This window comes from Artemia franciscana, chromosome 2 (genome assembly GCF_032884065.1).
Source record: "Artemia franciscana chromosome 2, ASM3288406v1, whole genome shotgun sequence".
Taxonomy (NCBI): Eukaryota; Metazoa; Arthropoda; class Branchiopoda; order Anostraca; family Artemiidae; genus Artemia; species Artemia franciscana.
The window spans coordinates 541757-568036 of NC_088864.1; the positions used below are offsets into that span (position 1 = coordinate 541757).

Below are 26280 nucleotides of genomic sequence, written 5' to 3' on the forward strand. Positions count from 1 at the left end.
GATTCATCTTTTAACATCTTCTTGCTTTCCCTAAGGGGGCATGACTCTTTTCCCTCTGGTGCCGCCAAAAGAATAGCGTCTTTATCATTTACAAAATTCCTTTGTATAACTAATTTAGCTATAAAAATATGAAATAGACAAGGATCTTATGAAATATAATCTTTAGTTCACTGAATTATCGTCACTGAAATTTAGGGCTTCTCGAAACACGCCTTTCACCCTTAAAAGGTGAGGTCGCTGCATATATCCAAGTGACAAAAATTAATTAAATATCCAGTAGCATAACCATCACCTGAAAACATGAAAATATTTTATTTCGTCAACAGATCTCATCACAGGTCGCTTTTTTAACACTAAGCGATACTAAATTAATACGCAAAAAGCAAATATGGCACTTTAAATTCATAAAATAAATCAAATAAACTAATCAAACTTCAATTTTGACAAAATTCAATCACAAGTGTTGCAGAAATGACAGATGACAGAGAAATGTCAAATGAAAGAAATGTCATTTGGAGGAAGTCATTTGAGAATTTTTCTCATTGGAGGCGTCACATATACTATGACGATAAATCAGATTTTAGTCTTTAAATTATGCCAAAAAAATTAGCTCTGCCTTACCAGTTTTTTGGGCTGTCCCTCTTAAAAAATTTTATTTTAAAAATAACAACAAAAACCACGAATCTAATCTTAAAGATTAATGCACGAAACTACCATGACAGATAAAACACCTTCAGTTTCAATTAGGAAGCTATCCTTGGAGTGCAGACAATTTTTCTTGAGACTCAAATTGAGCCGTCCTACCTCTACCTAACCCCTCTTCTTTTTAAACATAAGTCCATAGATTAAACTACCGAGGGCATCAAAATAGAAAAACTGGTTTCCTTTCTTAACCCATGCTGGGCCTATTCATGTCTGAAAATCACAGTTTTCGAATATTTCTTTTTGTTTTTCAAAAATTATGGATTTTTTAGGGCCGTACCAACTGTGTTCTCGTGTTGAGCTGTGGACATAAATCAGAAAAACTAACCAGTTAAACTTGAAAGAACTTTTTTGTTAAAAATCATGAAGATTCTGTTCATTCCCAAAAGGAACTACACCTACAAAGGAAAGGTAGGCCTATTCTAGGTTTTGAATGTCATATCTATTTGCCTTATTTTAGGCTGTTTCACCCGCTATTCTCTTAATTTGGTGCTCGCAGCTAACGAAACTGCAAAATTGCATATAAAAATTCTTCTTCATTAGAAATTGTACTCATTAGAAATTCTATAGAAATTGTGCCACATGACTAATGTCAAAAATCAGAATTCATTTTTATTTTCCTTGGAACTTCAAAATAAAATACGATGAATGGACAGAGCCACTTCAGCTTGCAATTAAAATAAATTAAAGTTTAATTCAGTTAGAGTTAGAATTCAGTTGCCAAATTATTTGATTCTATCTTTGCTCATTTTTGGTTCAATGGAGTTCTTTTGTTTTCCTTGAAAAAGTTTTTTTTGTGGAGAACAAGTTTTTAATTTAATTAATTGCGAGGAAAAATGACACCACAAGATGACCTACCTAGACCTACGAAGCTACAAGTGTGATTTCTATTAAATTTAAAAAGCGCATTTTTATTTACCAAATAAAAAATCTCAATGTTCGTGATTACGTCAATTTATGACTAAAATAATTTTTAATTTTTGTGTATTGGTTAAATTTTTTCATTAAATTGGTTTCCTCCCTAAAAATAAATGAAACCAAATAATTAAAAAACTAAAAACGTCTGGAACAAAGCTAAGAAACGCTAAGCAATAAACCGGGCAGAACTTCACGTAACACCATCAACGTTTAACTTCAATTCTGACTAATTCACATTTTCAAAGTTTTAACTAGTCTTTATAGAAAAACAAATTCATTCAAAGCCTAAAAAGCATCCACAAAGTCTGGGAAACAGACCAAATGAATGAAAAAATCAAATGCTTATTGAAAGACAATTAATAACTGTATATGAAACAGACGAATCACAAGATTTTTTTATCTGAATCGTTCAATCACTCTGGTAAGTTCAATTATATTAATTTTGTTTTGCAATATTTCAATTTTTTAATTTATAAAAATGAAACAGATCCACTTAATTTTCCCTCCGGAAGTTCTGCTCTTATTGTGTTTTACAGAAAATGTATTGTAGAACCGTAATGGAATTTATAGTCAGTCAATGAGATTGAATGAACAAACAGGACACCTCTTAAACACAAAAAATACACATATAAGAAAAAAACTAAAAAAAAACAAAAAACAAACAAACATATGGTATAAATAGCGGTATGCTGAAGATGAATTGTGTTAAAGATGCACAGGGGTATTTTACTTCAGGATATTGCTAATCAAGGGGTGGTAAGCCAAAAAAGTTTCAGATTGGGTCAGTTCATTGTTCTTTCTGAACAGAAATTATCTTGTATTCTTCTCCATTAATTTATTGCTAGATGACCCGATTTTCGTTCCCGATTCGGTCTTCGTGGGACTTCACCCGGCACGTAGAAACGGACATGTTTCATGTTTTTTTTATGAGTAATAGGTGAGCTTGTCTCTACAGGATTTCCCCTTGAAAAATCATCATAGTTACCAGCCGAAAAATTCTCCGACTTTTTGCACGGGACTTGGGCAAGGCTGTGAATAGCTCCAACCCTCGGCAGAGTTGGTGAGGTGACAGGATGTGACTCCTTACAAGATCTACTTGAACAGTTACCAAAATCAGCCTGCAGATAACGCTTCACTTGATCACTTGATTTTTTTTGGTAACTTTTAGCCTGCGTTTCTATTTCACCCAAGTCCTCAGTTTGAGTAGAGGCATTGTTGAAATTGGTTCTGAAAATAATACGACGCCACTCAGTTATATCGAATTCCTTTCTAAACTGGACTACAGCAGACTTGATATCAGAGGGAATGTTTGTGTATCGATTATTGTTATCAGTACTAGCTCTACGCTCATCTTGGATTGCTGGTGGAACAAACACTGCGGGGGAGCTGAAATGGCTAGCAGGTTTCCGGGGCTCCCGTGTAATCTTCGGCATTGGAGGAGGAGTTGAAACAGATTTAGATGGGGTTCTTTTTACAAATTTCATCATACCAGTTTTATTTGAGGTCAATAGATTTCGCCGGGATGCGCAGGGCGAATCTTCAACTGGTTTGCATTTTGGCAGAGACGGCAAAAGGGACAGTTTATCTGCGGAATCAAATGAGTTCATTTTGTTCTTTTTTGATCTTGGGTGAATCGAAAACCGCCTCAAAAAGCTAGTCTTAGGTGCAGGACTGTTTTGAATACTCTGATAAGAGCACATTGGAACACTTTTATCACCTGAGTTTGTTCGCTTAAATGACTCTATTTTCACACCAGATTTTTTTTCTAGAGTTTCTGCCTTTTGCTCCATAAAGGGTCGAGAAGGCGAAGAAGTAACTGGCTCAAAATAATCAGAATTTAATTCTGGAGTGCAAAAAACACCAGAATCTCCTGCAGTCACCGATCTATCTTGACTCGAATACGAAACTTCTGGCTCAGCATTGTCGTCACTTTCATTAGCTTTGCGATAAGATATTTTCCTCAAAGAAGATATTTGGTCCAGACTTGGTCTGATACCTTTTTTTGCTTTAGAAATCACTTCAGTTTGCTGCTCAAGCATAGATTCAATTTTAAAGAAATCACAACGCATACAGGGCTTCACATCTAGTCCAGCTCTCAGCAGCTTTTGAATCAGTTTGGGAAACAGCCCGACGTCAACTACAGGATGTCTTTCATTTGATTTTTCCGATCTTTCCAGTATTCGATCAATAATTTTTAGTACACTTTTGAAATCCCCATCATTCCAAGGTAGTTTTTCCCCGAAAACTTCAGCTACTACCATACAAAAAGAAAAAATGTCAGACTTTTCTGTAGGCGGCAGCTTTCTCATCACTTCTGGGGACATCCATCGCCAATAAACATGTTTTAATACGTCCCAAGGGCGCTGGATATACGCCTGATTCTCTACCTCCCCTTGAGCGTTGATGGCAAATTCAAAATTCCCCAATTTTGCCTGAGTTGGACTTACAATGTGAATTGAATGAGACGATACTGCTAAATGTACAAAGCCCATATTATGCACAACTTTTAAGGCATTAGCAATTTGGCTAAGAAAGATCAACTTAATTTCACGGCCAAAGACTTGTACAGGTGGTTCATGCATACACCTATACAACGAGCCCAATTGGACTTTTTCAAACACTAATGATATTTGATTGTATCCCTGAGTTGGCATAGCACCAAGTAAGTGCAAAATTCCTGGTGCATTCAGCATTCGTAGGTTTTCTAGTTCAGCTATCAATATATTCTGAGATGCACTGCTTTGGGATCCAGGTTTTAAATCGGCGTCGATGAGTTTCTTTACAGTAACAATGACCCCTTTCCATCTTCGGGGGTAATATTCAGTTATTGTTCCACATCTAGAAGAAAATAAAAAGGCATAATTAGATCTTGCTGAGTTTTCTTGATTTAGCTAAAACTGAATCTCCTGACAGTATTGTCCGGTATTACCTGAAATTCTTAATTAGCTCCAAACGAAAATAGCTCAAAACTTGTGGAACGCCAACGGGTCTTGACTATGGAACATCGATCTTATTAAAAAAAAAAAGAAGAAGATAAAACAGCCAAAAAAAAAAAAATTGAACTTACTTTTTATTCAGGAGTGACAACTTAGGTAGGTGGTTCACAAAAATGTAGACAAGGAGACATATTTTATAATAATAAAGATAAAAGAAGGTATGTATCAAAATCTAGGGGAGCAACTACAATTTCCCCTCCCCCATAATTGGTACCCTTGGTTTTATTAATAATACGCAGTGAACCCGAAAAAAACAGCATTGACGGTGTAATATCAAACAACAGTGACAAGACTGACATGATTTGATAGGGATTCATGACTTTAATGTAAAGATCTTGTTGTTTTTTTTCTTTGTTGAAATGAACAACATAACGAAAACATTTTATCTTTCCTGTTCCTTTCCAAAAATTATTAAGGTAATTCAAAACTGTAAAGTGGAAGAGTACTGAACGTCTTTTCCAGTTACGTAAGTATTTTGCTTCACAGGTGGGTTGGGAGCGAGAGGGGGCAACAGTTTAAAAAACACCTCTACTGCTAATGTGGGAAACATCATAAACCACAGGAAAAGTCACAATAATCTCAAGGTTACGAGGGATACGAACGTGTCTGGTCTTGGCCTGCAAGGTTGTTATTCGTTTCTTAGATAATTTCTTTAACATCTATAACCTACCCCTTAATTCTTACTAAAATGATGGCTTCTCTTTTAACTCGCGGAGGATACTTCTAATTTAATATTGATACGGTGAAGCGTGCGGTGTGCGAAGGAGAATCGTGCGTAGTTGTGTTAATCTCAGGCGGCTTGTTGTTGCAATAATTTGTTAGAAGTAGGAAGAGTTTAGCATCAGCAACAGTGACGATCATAAAAATTAGTAGGTAAATAGTACAGATATGCAGGTGATTAATTAGTAATTTAATTAGCATTTAAGCTAACATTTGATTAAACGGAAGATTTGCCCAGGGCTGACAGGGCTCCAGACTCATACATTCCATTTTGATGCTTAGTCTCTTCTATTTTTTGTTCCTTTTGATGACCCGTCCTCTATTAGCTTACATAGGATAATTCAAATATATCTTAAGATGGTTGCACACATAGATGTTTGGGTGAACTGAATCCTCATGCAGCTCAACCCCCATGCAGTCCCGTAAAATTCAACCGCTATTCATCTGAGTCTTTGTGCATCTCAACCCCATTCAACTGCACCCTATACATCTCAACCGTCATTCAGGTCTCTATTTTGGCAAGTACTTGTTTTTAGATTAAAATTTAATAGAATAAAAATGACTTGGTTTTGGACAAAGCCATGGACTGATACAAGTAAAAGGCACAACAATACGTCAATTCAGGCAAAATAGTCACATCCCTAACAAGGGAAGTGGGAGAGGGCTAATTACACTCTATCTCCCATGTCTGAAAATTGAAACTTTGTATCCCTTAGTATTTTTGGGATATGAAGCATACCACGTACTTTACTTTAACGGTGAGTTCTACCTTACACTCGTTGATGGAAAAAGGGTTGAAAATTACTTTATATACCTTGGTTGGGATTCTATCGGGGAATGATTTTGGCAAAAGACCCATTCCTGAAATGTTTCGTTTAATATGGAAAAGTTCTTTTGTTAGCCACATGGGTAATATAACTTAGAAACTGCGAATAAAGCGAAAAGCACATTTTGAGCTTCTAATCATCGCTAGTTCAAACTTATTTTTAAACCTTAGATTGAGTAGGGTCACACAGAGCTTCATTTAAATTGGGGTCGAGTGATTTAAAAGGGTTTAGTTGAACAAAGGTCCAGTTAAATGGGGTTACTTTGCACGGGGTTGAGTTTAAGAACGGTTTTTAAGAACCCAATTATGTTGGCTTTGAACCTTCCTCCAAATATTTTTTTTTTATATATTTAAGTTCGTTGGAAAAAACAAACGCCATAATTTTGGCGAGAGAAGGGGTCTAACTAGAATCTCTAAGTTCTTATGTTCTTTATGGTCTAACAAGGCCTTGGATTGAGATGGGTGAAATAGAGCCTGATTTAAATGGGAATCGGGTTAATCGGGGCTGAGTTAAATGAGGTTAATTTACAGGGGGTTGAGTTAAGAACGGTCTTTAAGAACCCATCAACTATACTGAACAAAATGGCTATCTCAAAATTTTATCAGATAAATTTGGGGTAATATGGGCGATGGGGGGGCCCAGTTACCCTCTAACAAAATGGCTATTTCGAAACTTTGATTAAACGACTTTTAGGAAAAAAGGGAGTGGGAGGGGGTCTAGCTGCCCTCCATTTTTTTTAGTAGTTTAAGAAGGACACTAGAACTTCTAATTTCCATTTGAATGAGCCCATTCTCGATATTTTTAGACTATCGGTTCGATGCGATTATCCCTGGGGAAAACAACAACAACAAAACAAAAACAAATAATAAATATATTTTATAAAATATATTTTAAAACAATGTATTTTTTCTAAGTCGTCCAACCATAATTTGTAAAAGTTGGAACGATATCTCGGCGAAGGGGATTTTCGAAAAAATGGATACCATATTAAAAAAATTAAAATGTTAGTAGCCTAGCTGGAGGAATTTGTCTGATTTAGTATCGGATTATCTGTCTTATCGGACTACTATCGGACTTACCAGATTATCGGACTACTACTTAGTATCATTAGCCTGTCTCTCGCTGCATGTCAACACTATTAGATTCTTGATCTATGCTGGTTATCCCCCTTTTTATTTGATAACGAAAAGGATTTTGTGCAAACATTAGAGCTGGGAATCCAGTAGCTAGTGCAAACATGGAGATAGAATTGAACTCAAAGGGATGAGCTGCAAGCAAACCAAATACCCAAAAATGGGGAAAAAGCAAAGAAGGGGAAGAACAACAGAGAAGAGTTTGCCCTGATAGACCTGAAGGTGAATTAGTAGAAAATTGTGATACTAAACATGTTAAAGTAGCCTACATGATGAGCCAAACATGGAATTGGCAAAAAAAAATTTGTTCTCCAGATCTGGCTTAGTTGAAAAATATATGGCAGTTAGAAATAGAAGGAACTCACTTAGGTAAAATCTTTGCAGAAGCAAGGAAACTCTTCCAAAGATGTAACTCCAAGAGAATATCGTTTCAGTTAAAGTATATAATAGATTAAAACAGAGAGACTAATGATGTAGGAAAAGAGTATGTAGTCAACGAAGAAGCAAAAAAAAAAGAATATTAAAGGTCCCACGACTGTTTTAAAAAAGCAGATTGTCCTACCCACGATCAAGCTAACAAGCTTATGCCAGGCGGAAACAGAAGGTGTAATCAAACGGTGCAGCATTAAAAACTTGCTGAACTCACTTGGGTAAAATCTCTGCAGAAACGAGGAAACTCTTCCAAAGATGCTTATGAGCAACCACTCCAAGAGCTATTGACGTAGGTGAAAAATATGAAGTCCAAGAGCAAGCCCAAAAAATAGTAGACGCTCCTTCAACTGTTATTAATTAAGAAAATTGGCATATCATTGTAGAAGGGACTAAAACAAAATCACAGCTAATACTTCCTGGTGAAAATGATCATTTAGTTCTTCAAAGCAGCTGTTACAAGACAAGCCCTCCAGCTCAGAAGACCTTTTATAGACATCAAGGACAATTTCTATAATGAAAATGTCAGTATCCAATCTGGTCTCACTTTAAAAACTATTTAACATATAAGCTAGGCAGTAGTATACTGACAAAAAAAAAACAGTCTGGAAAAAGAAAAGAAGTAAAGAGCAATGATGAAAAGTCTTCCTCGAATAAAGTAGAAATTCCCACTCACCAACCAGGGTCAGGGGACCACTATGATAATCCATTTGCTTCAAAATTATTTGGAATCAAGTCAAGAAGAAACAATGTACGCAAGCGCTTACATTTTGTTATTGACATTTTTAGATCAGCTCCTAATAATAAACAAACGGTCATTGATGGGGCAGCTGCTATGGTTATATTCACAGCAGAAGTTTATAAGAAAATTCAAAATGGTTAAGCAGGATGAGATCAGCATCAATATGAAAGGAAACAGATGGTGCTACATACAGCCGTACCAGATATGGATATAAATATAGCTTACACATTCAAAGGACATCGTGCTGCGGAGGGAGGCTTATGAAATTAGTGCTTAATGTGTTCTGATTTAGGAACGTCATAACGATTTTTGATGATTAGCATTTCATTGCTCATGACCATTTTCTGAACGCCCATTTACACTGATCAATGTACAAAATGTCTCTATGTAGGAAGGGGGTATGGACTCGAGTACCAAGTTTGGCTCAGTAATGTCAGTTTGGTTTTAACAGCGTACAGTACCAGAATCATACTAAATTAAAACTAAAATTAATTTTTAAGAAATTTTGCACAAAAGAAGTTTTACAAATAAAATTAAAGAGCTACATTAAACCGAGGGCAAGCTGAAATAAAGTCAAACAGCAGTTCGAGTGTACAAAGAACATAAATTACTATCAATAAACAAGTACAATCCATTACGAACAGACATTACAATAAATAATCAAGTTAAACTTAAAAAGAAAAACAAATCTTTCACAAACACAAGTAGGGCACCTACACGCCCCTATGCCTTGCTAAAACCAGAACAGCAATTGCGCTTGACTAAAAAAACAAAAATCTTATTTAGAAATGAGCATTTTATTTGTCATAACATTAAAAGAAGGAAAAATCATAATGAGAGATTAAGAAAAGATCAATGAAAAGATATAATGAAATGCAGACTGACACTAAATATACACAGATAGTCATTCCTGAAAGTGTCCACGATATAGTATTTCTTAACTCTATAAAAGAGAAAAGATTTAAAATACATTTTCTTGTTCTCTTGAGACATTGTATTATAATCAAACATTATGTTTGAGGATCAAATAGTCATTTGTCAATCAAACTAAGCTTGTACTTGACCATGGAAAATCAAAATACAAAAACAAACATACAAATAGAAATACAGAAATAACAAGTTATGAAAATAAAAATAGGACTTGATCCCATCCTAAACGGAGGAGATGGTTCAGGGAGTAGAGCTATAGAACAGATCTTCTTTATGTCTTATGCACATTAAGTAGCATAATTCTATATTTTGACCATAAATGGTTGATTGAAGACTGCCTTCCCTAAAGTTATGGTTTTGAAAAACACAGCTTAAAGCTCCCCCTTCCTTCACCAAAAAAAAAACAGCTAAAGATCCTTAAAAGAAGAAAAGGAATTCCTTTTACGTTTTAGGCCCAAAGCACCCAGTGTTATCAATAACTTTCCCAATTGTCCATTTTTCTCACTAACAGATCCCCTATTGAAATTTTCTTTTTGAATCCCAAAGGCTATGAGAGAATTTAAAAGTAAAACAACAGATTTTTAAAATTTTGAGATTTTTAAAAATGAGAAAAGATGTTTTTAAAATGAGCTATGAGAATTTTAATTTTGTTTGCATTTTTGAGAAAGCGTAGCTGTTTACCTAGCATCTGGTGAGTCACGAACGGAAAGAGACAGGAGAGGTGCTACAGACTCACCCAAAAATTGGCATTTTTACAATTCTTCTTTTAATTATTACCCTTTTCTATCAAGATGGATTAAGGGTCTGCTTGACAATACGGATCTCTTGAATCTATCTCCACAGCAGCAAGATGGCTTGCTACCTGTCCCTGCAAAATAGACCCAGCAACTGAAACGTCGACACGACGCCCAACGAACGCCTTATGACGTCCGTGAGTAATCAGTCTCCTCACTCCGCAACTTTCCAAGATATTGAACTCCAATTGTATGATGTTTTATACGCATTTAATTCACTTTTTCTACGCTTCACAAATAAGAGCCCCCTCATTTCGTATTTTTTTCGGGAGGGGGATTCCCCCACTAAAAATTCTGCCACGCCTATAAAATTAACTCGTTTGTGCACGAAGGTCATAGTCTAGGATTATGACCTGACCTATGGTCATCATCTTACCCTAGCCCAATCTTTGTATACTGGTAGAAACCCTTTGATAAGCCCAAAAAGTAAAAAAGGTCCAAAGAATTAGACGCTGGACATGTTGCTAAATCTTTAGACCTTATAAATCAGGATTTGGTGCGGATATTAGTCCGTCAAAAAATAAGGGTCGGAGATAGATGCTTCAAATGATCTTCCCAGTGCTCAGTTTAGGCATTCAACCCTCTAATAAGGTTTGATTGACCTAACGGAACTAATTTCTAAGATAGCAAAAATAATTTGTATTTCTTGCAGAGGTTGTGCCTGCAGAGGAAGCACCCAACTCAGGAGGAGATGTCTCTCAGTTAATACTTTATTTTGTATTTTCATTGCAAAAATTGTTTTAATTTTCATTGAAAAATAGCAAAAATTACCATCCCCCAATATATTTAAAATACACCCCTTCCTTCGAATTTGATAATTAATTGTTGAATATTTGGTATTTTTCATTCAATTTGGGAGCGATATTTTTGTTTTTTGTTTTTACTTCTTCTGTATTTTAAAAATACCTTGTTTTGTGTTTTCATTGAAACTTCCTCCTCCTATATTTTGAAAAATGCACGCTCATCCCCTATATTTTGAAAAAATGTAACCTCCCACCCTCCCCCTGTATTATGTGAATCAACACCTTTGGATCTATTCCTTAAGTTTTGCTTAGCAAAGCCTGCTCAACATCTAGGCTGCCTTCTAAGTTTGGGTAGCGATGTAAAATGCTCATCATCTAGAATTTTACCATAAATAGCGTGTAACTTAGGCTTTACAAGTTTAAGTCATTAGGGTAAGGTACATAGATCTAGAATAAGTAACTGAGTCAAGCAGCACAAGCAGCAACTCGCGAAAATACAGGGGGGCAGGGATTTATTACTTGAAGAACAATATTCTCAAAAGACATTTTTCAAAATCCAGGGGAATGGGGGAGGGGTGAAGATGGGAGTGATGGCTGGTATTTGTCACATTTTTTTCACAAAATGCCTTCAATGACGTGGGGTTTGATCTCAGCTGCTGCACGGCCGACGTGGAAGGGATCTGTCAATTATATAAACTTTCCACGAAATATCTATGGATATCCTATGCTACAGAAAAGCCCCACGAGAAATTATTTGCTGTTAAAAATAATAAAAAAAACTAACTTAATTCATTTACAAGATTACATACTAACTTAGAATTTCGAAAGAAAGTTGCTGCTGATATCAATTGTTTTTCTCTTTTAGAGGCAGGACGATGCAGAGTTCCTCCTCACCTCCATGCTTAATAACCCCAAGGCCGTCCAACATGGTGACAGCTAGTTATTCTGAAATTCTCCATGTGTACATCATCGACGACAAGGCTGATAAAGTTGAAGAATTTTTAGTGGAGAAGGCCCTACCAGTGGATATCAAAAACAAATACAAACAGACTGCCCTATTTGTGGCTGCATATTTAGGCAGTGAAAATACATTAGTAAGGCTACTGCAGCTTGGGGCAGATCCCAATAAAAGCTCTGGAGGCTTTAGGAGGTACACCCCAGTGCATGGTGCATGTTTTGGTGGCTCTCCTCGTGCCCTATCGCATCTTATAGAGGCGGGTGGTGACCTCAGACTGAGAGACGAGTTAGGAAGAACTCCGCGGGATTGGGCAGCTGATTGCCTCAACAGGGCATCTCAACGTAGCATTATTGCCACCATCGAATATTATCGAGAATTTGTTGCCTCTGGAACTTCGAAAGCAGTTGGGGCTCAAAAAGCATATACTCAATCATTTATCACAAGTAAGCTGTTTTAATTTACACAATTTTTAAAAAATTATTATTCGAATATTTTATAACGGAATCTCTGCTGTTCTCATAAGAATCCTGGAGATAAGGGCTCCATTTGTTTGCAAAAGTTGCCGTTTCTCAATTTTTCAAAGAAGCGGGAGAGCCCTTGAAATCGGTTCTTTGTTTAAAGAAACGTTTTTCAAAAAGGGAGTTTCAAACAGTTCGTGGTAACGAACTGTAGTAAGGAGCGACCCGGCTCAATAGTAACCAAAACTCTAAAAAATGGAATTTTGATTCCAATAGCTACATCAAAAGAATCGCATTTTAATGCTAGTTTTAAATATATAAGTTTCATCAAGTTTAGTCTTACCCATCAAAAGTTACGAGCCTGAGAAAATTTGCGTTATTTTAGAAAATAGGAGGAAACAACCCTTAAAAGTCATGGAATCTTAACGAAAATCACACCATCAGATTCAGCGAATCAGAGAACCCTACTGTAGAAGTTTCGAGCTCCTATCTACAAAAATGTGGCATTTTGCATTTTTTGCCACAAGACAGATCACGGATGCGTGTTTATTTGTTTTTTTTTTTCCCAGGGCTGATCGTATCGACCCAGTTGTCCTAGAGTGTTGCAAGAGGGCTCATTCTAACGGAAATGAAAAGTTCTAGTGCCCTTTTTAGGTAACCAAAAAAATTGGAGGGCACCTAGACCCCCTCCCACGCTAATTATTTTCCCAAAGTCAACGGATCAAAATTCTGAGATAGCCATTTTATTCAGTGTAGTCGAAAAACCTTATAACTATGTCTTTGGGGACGAATTACTCCCCCACAGTCCCCGTGGGAGGGACAACAAGTTACAAACTTTGACCTGTGCTTACATATAGTAATGGTTATTGGGAAGTATACAGGCGTTTTCAGGAGGATTTTTTTGGTTGGGGGGAGGGGTTGAGAAGAGAGGGATATGCTGGGGGAACTTTCCATCGAGAATTTGTCATGGGAGAAGAAAATTTCCATGAAGGGAGAGCAGGATTTACTAGCATTATTTAAAAAAAACAATTAAAAAATAAATGTGAAAAAGCTTTTTCAGCTGGAAGTAAGGAACAGCAATAAAACTTAAAACAAACAGAAATTATTACCCATATGAGGGGCTCACCTCCTTCTAATACCTCGCTCTTTACGCTAAAGTATTTTTAGTAATTTCAACTATTTATTCTACGGCTTTTGTGATCCAGGGGTCATTCTTAATGAATTGGGATAAAATTTAAGCTTTAGTGTAAAGAGCGAGGTACTGACGATGGGGCGAATCCCCTCATATATGTAATAAAAACATGAGAATACAAAAGTTCTTTACGTAAGCTAATTTATAAGTTACGTAAATCTTTTACCAATAAAAATATTCGTAAAAAATTAAAAGTTCTAGTTGCTTTTTTAATTAACCAAAAAATCGGAGGGCAACTAGGCTTCGTCCCCCGCTCTTTTTTTCTCAAAATCATTCGATCAAAATTACGAGAAAGCTATTTAGCAAAAAAAAAAAAAAAAATGCAAATTTCGTTTTGATTATTCCTCTGCGGAGAGCCAAAATCAAAACATGCATTGATTCAAAAACGTTCAGAAATTAAATAAAAAAAAAACAAGTTTTTTTAACTGGAAGTAAGGAGCGACATTAAAACTTAAAACGCACAGAAATTACTTCGTATATGAAAGAGGCTGCTACCTCATCAACCCCCGCTCTTTACGCTAAAATTTTTTACTGTTTTAAAAAGAAGAATTGAGAGAAAGAGTCAAACTTTAGCGTAAAGAACGGGGCGTTGATGAGGTAGCAGCCTCTTTCATATACGAAGTAATTTCTGTGCGTTTTAAGTTTTAATGTCGCTCCTTACTTCCAGTTAAAAAAACTTGTTTTTTTTATTTAATCTAAATAAAAAGTAAAGAGCCGCATTAATCCAAAGACGAGCATAAAGAAAGTAAAACCGCTATCGATGAATAAATTAGACCCCAAATTAGCTGAAATTACAACTAATAGTCAAGACAAAACAAGAAAAAGAATTCACCCTATACGCACAATCAAAGTTGATTTCCGGAGAAAAAAAAATGTTTTTGTGAATGCATCCAACACATAACAGTAAGTCAATGCAATTAAAATTTTGAGATCTACCATTATTAGTTTGGATGGATCATAGTAATAAACGATAAAAAGTGATTTATCTAGCAGATTTACATATGCCTCGAATTAGTATAGGCAGACATAACCATACAAGTTTACCTAACTCAAAACCTTTTTTTCCTGCATGGAATGCTATTGGTTTCCTACGACCGGCAATATACATATTTCCTAATCTTAAAGTTGCATCCAGGGTAAGTAATTTTGTATATAGGAAAAGGGAGAAAACATTCCCATCAAATCTTGGTGGAAAGTATATTATCAAATTTAACAACAGATAAATTTAACAAATTTAACAATAGAAACAATCCACCAAAACAAATTGCAAAGGATTCATCTGGGGTATACGACGTCTTTTGTCGCGAGTCTGCACCCTCCGTCTCCAATTCGTTTTAGTTTTCACTCTTTCCTCAAGCGACATTGAAGGGCGTGTAGCCCTATTCATATTGGCCTACGAAAAGGCCCAAGGCTCTCAGTTTTCTCAATAACTTTCACAAGTGTCCATTTTCCTCACTAACAGATCCCTCATTGGAATTTTCTTCTTGAATCCCATAGGCTATGAGAGAATTTAAAAGTAAAAAAAAAAAAAACAGGGTTGAAATTTTTACATTTTTGATTACCATAAACAAAAGATTACAATTGTTTCCTAGGATGAACGGGATATGTCTTTGAAATAGAATTTAAAAACTTCCCAATATTTTTCCAAATATAATAATCACTTGCCACAAATCAATTTTACCCCCAACACTATATACCAATTCAGGGTATAAATTTACACGTTAGGGGGGAGGGGGTAAAGCTTATTTCTACTGCAAATGAGAGATGTGTTTAAACTTCACCTCCTGAATGAGAGGTATATATAGGGGTGGGTATAAAATTCATATGCGGAAAAAGTGATTATTATATTTGGAAAAAGCATAAAAAAGGCCTCGAGTGTATGTTCACTTTATTCGTACGTCAATAATATGAACAGCTAAATATTTCCCAATTTGATTTTAGATTCAGTTGCATTTTGAGAGAGATCTGGTACATGTGTCATCTAAAATTAAGTTACAAAAATTCTAACCTATAAGAAACTGCTTTTTCTGCCGCAATTTTATAAATATCTCTGTTAGACTCCAGGTCATTCTTGCAAATAATGTCATCACATTCATTTTCATGAATTCTTCGAACTTGAATAAATCCCATAGTTACAGATTGGCCAAAATAGACATCGCCAAATCCTGTGGCTTGTAACTGACCCAAAGGACCAGGGGTGACGTGAGGTGAATGTTGCAAACGAAATATCTGGGGGGAAGAAACACATGTTACTGAAGACAAAGACAAAGACAAGATTACAACGAAACCACAAAACAATTTGCACACGGAACAACTTTAATAAATGTAAATCTAGGAAGAGTGGAAATAGCAAAGATAGCGAAAGCTGAATATGATTGTTTGAATTGTTTAAGTGAAAATTTGCAAAATCATATATGTCTTACAAAATGAAAAACAACTGCAAGTTCAATTTATATTGAAATGAAAAATACCGCCATATGCAGCTTTTAGTAGTAGCAGTCGCCATACTAAAATATAGAGATGTGGGTAAGAAATAAGCGAAAAGTAAAATAAAACATAAGTAAAATAGTAAAAGTAAGAAATAGAAGTAAAAGTATATTATATGAAGTAAAAATGTAACATACAAGTAAATATAATATAAAATATAATATATAAGTAAAAGAAATAAGTAAAAGTAAAATAGTAAATTCTTTATGTTAGAGAAACGTGTATTTTCGGTGAAAACCCGCCTGCATAACTAGGGCTAGATATATTTTAAATAATGCGCTTGTTTAATTGTCTTATTTAGAATAATTTTACAATTCTGCACCAAAAACCTTAAGAAGGTATAGCTTTCTTGTGAATTTATATTTAACTCTGGGAATCAACAGAATATTAATGTTTTAAGTTATTGGGGAAGGAAACTGTAGTGAACCTTAACTAGTTTGTTTCACTAGTTTATTTTCACGGTTAAACATGGCAACACTTTCCAAATTATCTAGTTCATTTTCTTAGCCTTTCTACTACTTTCTACGACGAGCTGGTCAGTACAATGACCCTTGCAGAAAAAGTATTTCTGGGAAAACATTCTTCTTTACTAAATCAACACTATCGTATATATCTCTGAAATATTATCGCAGAATTGCAGCAATAGCTGGATCCCAGTAAAAATAGCGAAACAGCCAAAACATACAGCACACAAAAATGTATTCTAAAAAACTGTCAATCGAGGAAGAATGGCCGTTTGAAGCGGAGTCAGGAACGATAACTAGCAGTAATGAGTGCTAGAAAATGAAATTCCTAGCGCTTTATTTAACAGCAAGTATTGAAGGGCAACCAGCCTCAGTTTCATGCCCTTCTTAGTTGCCCTAGCCACTCGACCCTAATCAAAATTTTGAGATAGCTATTTTGTTCAAAATCACCAATAGGCCCAATAACAATACATCCAGGTTGATCATTCTTCAACTTGTTGAACATGGAAGGGTTCATTCCTTAATAAAGCAAGAGAAGCTTGCCTAATCCCATTTAGTTAAATAATAATTTATAATAATATTTATAATTATTTATAATAATTATTATATATTATACAATTATTTATAATAATTTAGTTAAATAAAGTTAACATCATTCCCTAATAAAACGTAAACAGTGAGGAATAAAATGGAATGATTCTTTCTTCGTAGCACAGACCGTATGTATGTCAAGACTGTCAACAGGACGTACGTGCAATTTCTGAGGAACGGCTAAGGATATCAATTTGAAACTGTCTAAGAATGTCAAGGGTGATATTGAACTAAATCAAAAGATCATCAAAAAGGCGCACCCCCAATATTTCAATAACGTCTAAGGCTATCAAGTTGGAACCACCAGGGAATGTTGGGGAGGATGTATAACAAAATACATTTTATTCATCCAGGTTGTCAAAAAGATTAATTTGCATTATCTTAGAATGGCTAAGGAGCTTTAAAGGAAATTAACTTAAACTTTCAAGGTACGCCGAGTGGAGATATTTAAATAATAATAATAAAAAAAAACTATGTTCACCCAGGTTGTAAAAATTGCATTTCTGCAATATCTCAAGAACGGCTAAGTGTACTAATTTAAAACTTTTAGAGAATGCTAACGGGCATGCTGAACTAAATCATTAAACCAAAGAGGAGAAAAAATAAAGTAAACTAATAATTCAAACATCACTTATTCACTGTCAATAAGTAAATGAGACCAACAATGAACAAAAATTACCATGGATAATCAAGACAAACTTGACGATTCGAAACAGACGCTCCAACCTTTTGGAGGCTTTGGGGATGTTAACCCTAATCCCATTCGTGGTGGTTTCTGTTCGTTTTAAATTTGGCTTGACTATTAGTTGTAATTTCAGCTAATTTGGGGTCTCATTTATTCATAGATAGCGGTTAAGTGGTGGTTTTACTTTCTTTCTGCTTGTCTTTGGTTTAATGCCGCTCTTTACTTTTCATTTAGAAACTTCCTTTTTTTGTAAATTTTGTGAATTAAAACAACTTACTTGTGATAAATGATTTAGTATAGGCTTTTTGAAAGCCCCAACTTCTTTCGAAGTTCCAGAGGCAGCAAATTCTCGATAATATTCGATGGTGGCAAGAATGCTACGTTGAGATGCCCTGTTGAGACAATCAGCTGCCCAATCCCGCGGAGTTCTTCCTAACTCGTCTCTCAGTCTGAGGTCACCACCCGCCTCTATAAGATGCGATAGGGCACGAGGAGAGCCACCAAAACATGCCCCATGCACTGGGGTGTACCTCCTAAAGCCTCCACAGCTTTTATTGGGATCTGCCCCAAGCTGCAGTAACCTTACTAATGCATTTTCACTGCCTGAATAAGCAGCCACAAATAGGGCCGTCTGTTTGTATTTGTTTCTGATATCCACTGGTAGGGCATTCTCCAGTAAAAATTCTTCGACTTTATCAGCTTTGTCATCAATGATGTACGCATGGAGAATTTCAGAATAACTAGCTGTCACCAAGTTGGACGGCCTTGGGGGTATTAAGCATGGAGGTGAGGAGGCACTCTGCATCGTCCTGCCTCTGAAAGAGAGAAACAATTGATATCAGCAGCAGTTTTTTTTCAAAATTCTAAGTTAGTATGTAATCTTGTAAATGAATTAATTCACTTTTCTTATTATTCTTAACAGAAAATAATTTCTCGTGGGGCATTTCTGTAGCATAGGATATCCATAGATATTTCGTGGAAAATTTATATAACTTACAGATCCCTTCCACGTCAGCCGTGCAGCTGAGATCAAACCCCACGTTAGTGAAAGCGTTTTGTGAAAAAAAAATGTGACAAATACCAGCCATCACTCCCAACTTCACCCCTCCCCCATTCCCCCTAGATTTTGAAAAATGTCTTTTGAGAATATTGTTCATCAAGTAATAAATCCCTGCCCCCTCCCTATATCTTTGTGAATTGCTACTTTGCTGCTTGACTCAATTACTTAACCTAGATCTATGTCCTTTACCCCTAATGACTTGAACTTGTAAAGCCTAAGTTAAACGCTATTTAGGGTAAAATTCTAGATGATGGGCCTTTTACAAGGTTACCAAATTTAGAAAGCAGCCTAGTTGTTGAGCAGCATTTGGTAAGCAAAACTTTAAGGACTGGATCCAAAGGTGTTGATTCACATAACACAGTGGTAAGGCTGCATTTTTTTAAATATAGGTGAAGGCAGTTTCAATGAAAACACAAAACAAGGTATTTTCTATACAGGAAATACAGGAAAAGTAAAAAAAAACATCCCTCCAAAATTTAATGAAAATACCAAACAGGGGCCCTTTTAATTAGCAACATCAAGGGAAGGGGTGTATTTTAAAAATGTAAATGTAGGGGGGGGGGGGTAATTTTTGCCATTTTCACTGAAAATTAAAAGAAATTTTTGTAATGAAAATACAAAACAAGGTATTAGATAAGAGATATCCCATCTCCTCCTGACTTGAGTGCTTCCTCTGCAGGAACAACTTCTGCAAGAAATACAAATTATTTTTGCTATCTTAGAAATTACTTCCGTTAAGTCAATCAGACTTTATGAGAGGGTCCAATGCCTAAACTGAGCACTGGGAAGATCATTTAAAGTATTTATCTCCAACCCTTATTCTTTAACGGACTAATATCCGCACTAAATCCTGACTTATAAGGTCTAAAGAAGTAGCAAAAAGTCCAGCGCCTACAAAGATTAAGCTAGGGCAAGATTATGACCATAGGCCATGACCTTTGTACACAAACGAGTTGATCCTATAGACATGGCAGAATTTTTAGTGAGCCCCCCCCCCCCCTAAAAAATATGAAAAGACAGGGTTCTTATTTGTGAATCATAGAAAAAGGGAATTAAATACGTATAAAACATAAGACAATTGGAGTTTAATATCTTGGAAAATTGTGGAGTGAGGAGACTGATCCCTCACGGGCGTCATAATACGTTCGTTGGGCGTCGTATCAACGTTTCAGTTGTCGGGTCTATTTTACAGGGACAAGTAGCAAGCCTGTCACATAATCTTGCTGCTGTGGAGATAGATCCCTGAAAACCGTATTGTCAAGCAGACCATTAATCCTGCATAGTAGAAAAGGATAGGAATTAACAGAAGAATTGTAAAAAACCCAATTTTTGGGTGAGTCTGAGGCACCCCTCCTGTCTCTTTCCGTTCAGGACCCACCAGATGCTAGACAAACCGCTGCACTTTTCCTCGAGATTATGTCTTATTTTCTTAGACCAAATTTCGTGAATGAGAGACTTTCAGTCTCCATGAATATACAATCTACTTCCTCCATAGGAGTATTTATGAGAATTTGTTTTGCCTTTTTTACGAATTTATTGATTTTAAAGATTGGGTTTTAAAATATTTTACTTAGCATTTTTTCAATCCATTTTACTGAGCGTGGAGATAATTGGCGATTATTACCCTTGTAAGAGGTCAGTGCTAATTAATTCATTGATTGCTTGTGGTAGATTTTCAGAATGGAAACGTTTATTTCAAGGGGTTTTAAATGGCTAAGAAAATTTCTCTTTTAATTCTTCGGAACATATTCCCCACAAAGGGCTTTGAAGTTTTCCGGAATGCAAATATTTGTGCTGACCTGAGAAATGTCTGCACCCATTGATACCCCTTAGGCATGGACACTCATGTATCTGGCATCCTTTGCCCTAATGTACATTCCATTTAATGGAATAAAGGAGCCGATCAAAAACAAACTGCAAGGTATCTAGGTCAAGGCAGTGTTTCCAGTTGGAGGAAGGTTTTTTGGCTTAATATTCTCCCCAAAACCAAAATGAAAGCAAAAATTTAATAAATATGTAAATGAGAGCACATAGTTTAAATAACACAGCTTACCAATTGTTTAAAAACAGGCTTCAATAGTGGAAAAAGTGGTCTTGCTTGACTTGGGTGTCTAACTGGCTCGAAGTTTTCAGAGACTTTTCTCTGAGTTGAAAGAATGAAACATTTTATAGGGTAGAAGGGGGGGGGGTAGTTTGCTAGGAAATCAAGAAGGAGGGCAAAACTCAATTTTTGCCCCAGATCAGGTCTACATCAAGAGCAAAATAAAAAAGAATGACCCCCTCCTCCACCCAAAAAAATAATGCCCCAAATAACAGACAGCAAACTTTTTTTTTTCTGATCAGTTTCAAATTTATAATGTAATGAAGCTAAAGAGATCCAGTGGCAAAGCAAGAAGTCAAAAATACCAAGGATTTTAGTTATATCAGAAGCCTAGGCACAGATGGAGCTTGGAAATAAGCAGCATCTTCCGGGGCTCTAAGTTTAGCAACAGTTCCTTTTCTAAAAGTAATATTAGCCAAGGCTAGCGCAGGTGCCAATTCATCAAAGTGGGAGGGGGGTATAGAAAAACATAGCAATATTTTGTAACTGGTTGGTATTTAAAGGTTGAGAAACTCTGAAGCAATATTGTAGTTACATTTGGTTCCTGTGGTTAACTCAACCTTTATTGAAGTTTCAAAGAATTTGGCCTTTAATTTTAATGTTTTAGGATGAACAGAAGAGGTGACATGTCATATAATTCAGAGCTTAAATTATATGAAAATAGGCAGTAAAGTGGCCACCATTTGCTCACCAAAATCCAAAACTTAAAGTAATAGTTTTTATACTTCTCATACATTTGTTTTCAATTGCACAAATCCCATAAAAACAACAATGTTGTAAAAACCACCTCACTTCACAAAAAAAGTAAACCCAAAAAACCTAAACAGACAGCCAAAAAAGGTAATGATATCAATTTTTTCCTCTGTGCCATAGCAAGGCTGAAAAGCAAATTTTTGACTGTAAAAAGAAGTAAATATTTTGCTTTTCAGTCCTGTTGTGACAGAACAATCCTAAAATATCATTTTGAAAGTCTTGAAAAGTTAGGATTTTAAATTCCTCCCCTTGTTATTATGACATGAATATTTTTGCCTCCAAGTTGGCTTCTGTGGCAATACAGACAACTTCAATTGATGAACCTAATTATAATTAAATAATTTATTTTTGGTGGTAAGTGTCTTTAGTAAAATCTAACAGAGAGCACAGAGAGTAACTAAAACTTTGTTGTTTGCAACACTGACTGATAATGCATTCTTTTAAATTGTATAGATTTGCAATCTTCACTGAGTAAACTTTTGCTTTTAGTATACCCCAGGAAAAAGAAATCAAGGGGAGAAAGCTTTGGTAAACAAGGGGACCATTGTAGAATACATAGTATTTAGCACAAAGGCTTGAAACAAATTTAAGATTTGCCAATGTAAGATGTTGACTTCATATATGTTTTTTTGAATCTTGTGTATTTGAAGCAAATGATAAGTTATGCTGCAATATGTATAGTCGGCCCTGAGGCTGTTTTTGTTTTTAAGCACTTTACTTTTGTACATTTTCTATTTTCATATGAGATAAAAAAAGTACAAGTTTATTTCTTTGTTAGTTTCTTTATTTCAAACTTGTTTGCAAAGAGAAACAGTTTTAATAATTAAAAACTTATTAAAAAATCAAGTATTAAAAACCAATTACAAAAAAAATAACTTTCATCCCAACCCAAACCAGAGCAAGTGGTCCCAACCACAAATACACCAATATGTCAGGGGGGATGGGGCATGCACCCACACCCCCTGGATCTGCCACTGCCTCAAAGAAAAACAAGAGGATAATTTTTAAAATACAGGGGAAAAACAGGCTAAAAATACAGCCAATAAATGCTCTTCCAATTTAAATGAAAATAGGCAAAAAACAGGGTATTTTTAAAAATCTAGAGGGGGAAGAAAGTGCCTCATTTTAGCCAAAGTAAAGAACAGTATTAACCTGTCTTCAATAAAATCTAATAAGACTGCACTGGAGGTTGCAGATAGGGTTAAAGTTTATATTAACAGACTATTCAGGTAGCTACAAAATAAACTTACTTCTATAGTCAGAAGGGTAAATGTGTAACATTTCATATAGGCTAATTGACTTACCAATAAAGTGAACATACCACTTGATGCCTAGTTTTATGCTCTTTACAAATATAATAATCACCTCTATTGCAAGTTCAAATCTAACCACTTTTTGATCTGACCTAACTACAAATATACTTCTAACTACAAATTTTGGCATTGAGAAAATGTAGTATTATTTTGTCAAGAATGACCAAAAACTCACTTTAATTAAAAATCTGTCATTTTTAAGAGGTCAAAAAGTGCTTAAATCTGAATCTTGCTATAGAAGCAATTATCATATTTGTAAAGAGCACAAAAAAGGCATAAAAAGTGGTATGTTCACTTTCTTGGTAAGTCAATAATATGAACTGTGATACATTTACCCCAATGCAGGATATATATCTCCACATTAGGTAGGGTAGTGATGAAGAAGTTTAAACATACTTCTATAGATAGTGCTATATATAGACAGTATATAGTATATAGTAGATAGTATCTACAAAATTTTATTCTGAATCCACATTTAACATTTATTTGCATCAGAAATGGACTTTACCTCTACCACCATAGTGTGAAAATATATACCCTGAAATGTATACATAGGGATGGGGGTAAAGTTCATTTCCAACACCAATGACCGTGAAATTTAGATACCAGATGTAATTCTGACTATGGATGTTAGTTTATTTCTCAGCTTCCTAAATAGTCTGTAAACTTTACCTTGACTAAACCTAGCCTTACCTACTTTCTTAAATAAAACAAAAAACAGTAGGAACCCCACACGATTTTGAGTTCCCCCAGCAGGAAAAATTATCGCATACTTACTTTTGACCTACTTTCGTTGAATAATCTCCTGATTAGTTTAGACTAATTCCATATTACATCAGAACTCTGTAATTTTTAAAATGCGGAATTACTCATTGCCATGTGAACCTTACAACGCCATCTTAACATATTGTAAATCAATTACCTGCGAAAATAATTGAATATTTGGAAAGAATATGAGAAATCTTGATACAAAGTTATTTGATTTAGATCGATTAAAAAAGGTCATGATTTTATGCAAAGCCTATATTTTCGAAGCAACAAATTTGGAAAAATCAAAACCTATTAAACCTAAAAAGCTCCTATCTCCTATTTAATTTCTGATCTTTTTAAATAATGCCGGGAAATCTGGCTCTCCCTCCATGGGAAATTCTTTCTCCCCACGGCCAATCCTTGCATGGAAAGTTATTCCTATGTAAAATTCCCGCCCCTGCCAGGAAAATTCCTCCCACACTATTCCATTCTAGCCAGTGGCGTCGTTGAGGGGGGAGGATAAGAGGCAGTTGCCCCCAATAATTCAGAAAAAGCTTTAGTTTATCAAGTAACTTTTAACTGTCGCTCGTTTTAAGCGTCAAATTCGCTCTTTCCTTCAGCAGATAATTTTTTTTTAATCCATTCCTGTTTTTAACACAAGGGAAAACGAGAAAAATATGAGTCCATTACACTTCATAATATGCTCCATCGCAAGATTTTTCCAAATATAATACCATTGAAACCTTATGGTCAGGTAAAAATATGGGTTTAGTTTATGGCAAAATTGAAAAATGTTCTTCCCGTTACGCCACATTTGCTCAGGTCAATTTTTTCCCCTGATATTTAAGATGCTTTTACTTCCTAAAATCTATCAGTTCAAGATTAGGTTCTCTTGTTTTAGAACTTTCAAAAGTGGAAATGAATAAACCCTTTACATCTAGAAATAGGACAGAAATGGAACTATTGAAGAATAAGAAGGTAGACATACAGTGAATATAATTTGCTGAATGAAAAAAGAGATAATTGGAAGAAAAAAATAAGATTAAGTGCTTTTTGTAATGGTATTCGTAATATAACTAACAAGATCAGATCGGTTAGTATTTTGGTCGTAGAATTTGGCAGAGAGGGATCTGCTCTAGGATCTAATTGTTTTAATATAATTGTTTTAATATTTATTTCCAGTATTTAATTGAAACTTCGATTCTCTTATTTATCATTGAAATGCTTAAAATGCACTGACAACGTCCTATTTTTTACATTCTGGATTATTATGATAACCCATAAATGTGGAACTGCCTCTATTTACAATATCATGCTGACTTCTTGCTATTCGGCTTTTCTACATATCCCTTTTTAACCAGTTTCAAAAAAATAATTGACGTAAATGCACTGAGGATTATTGCTGTTATTAATTGCATTTCATACAAAACTAGCACTACTTATGTGACGTTTATCTTTGCATCAGCATGTTGTACAAAATGTCTGCTGTAAGTAGGATAAAGTGAATTGAATCAAAATATTCATATTGTTCTCACAATTAAATTTTATGTTCACATATAAGCTGTACTAACTAAATCTGTTTTCAATTGTTATCAGTTTCATCATGCAGCACTAGGAGACCGAGTATTACTTTTGAAGGGATTTACTTTTAGGACTTCAAGAAAACTGAACTAGTTGAAATTGCCCCTGTAAGTCCCCCCCCCCAGGAAACTTCCTTTCCCATGGAAAAGTCTCTCCGTGGAAAATCAACAAATCCTAAAATTTACCCATCAAACACACATTTTCTGAAAGCACAAGTACTGGATTTCACTAATCAAAAATAAAAGTGGACATTGAAGATCTAAATTCCTAGAAAAAAGGTGTTTATTGACATTGAACACTAGTTTTGACGGATTTCCACTATTTTCTGCCCTTTTACTGGCAAATCACCATGGATGAAGCAATGAAAAAAAATGTCTACATGTATAAAAATGACCTGTCTATCCTATAGTATAAGTGTCATTCCTCAAAAGCTTACCTCCTAATCAAAAATTCGAACAAAGCCATTCCAGACAAACAAGTACAACCAAAATTCCTTAGCTCGCGTACAGAGAGAAACGTTAACCCGGGTAAGGCGGTTTACAAAATATAATTGTAAAACTTTAAATATTTTAGTCGTACTAGTGATAAAGAGAAGTTGAGAAAAATTTGAAATATCTGAAGTTGAAGCTGAAGTGGGGGTAAATCCTCATACTAGTGTTTAAAACCCCCCTCTTGAATACTCTATCCAGTCACCTTTGCAAGTGGAAAGTAAAATAAAGTTTTGAAAAAAAATACCAAATGAAAAAATTCATTCGAATACAAAGCAGATTCGTTAATGATAGGAGCTACTTATTTTCTTCTCAACTCTAAAATTAATTACGAAACAATTTCTTGGAAATTATGAAAAGTGCTTGATACCTGAACGTGTCTTCTTTTTCTGTCTCCTTTTCTCTATAACTAACCGATCACTGGAACTTTGTAGGGGCACTGAAATGGATAACATTATGAAATTC

At 35.2% G+C, this 26280-nt stretch overlaps 1 protein-coding gene across 1 annotated transcript; it reads right to left on the bottom strand.

The window, feature by feature from the left end:
• Nucleotides 1-296: 296 nt before the first annotated feature.
• LOC136035605 (inactive serine/threonine-protein kinase TEX14-like) lies at nt 297-23881 on the bottom strand. Its single transcript, XM_065717488.1, has 4 exons — nt 23774-23881; nt 18047-18584; nt 15551-15771; nt 297-4458 (listed from the first exon to the last, which is right to left on the bottom strand). Exons 2-4 carry the CDS (start codon nt 18572-18574, stop codon nt 2451-2453), a joined length of 2757 nt encoding a protein of 918 aa, XP_065573560.1. The 5' UTR covers nt 18575-18584; nt 23774-23881; the 3' UTR covers nt 297-2450.
• Between the last annotated feature and the right edge of the window lie 2399 nt (nt 23882-26280).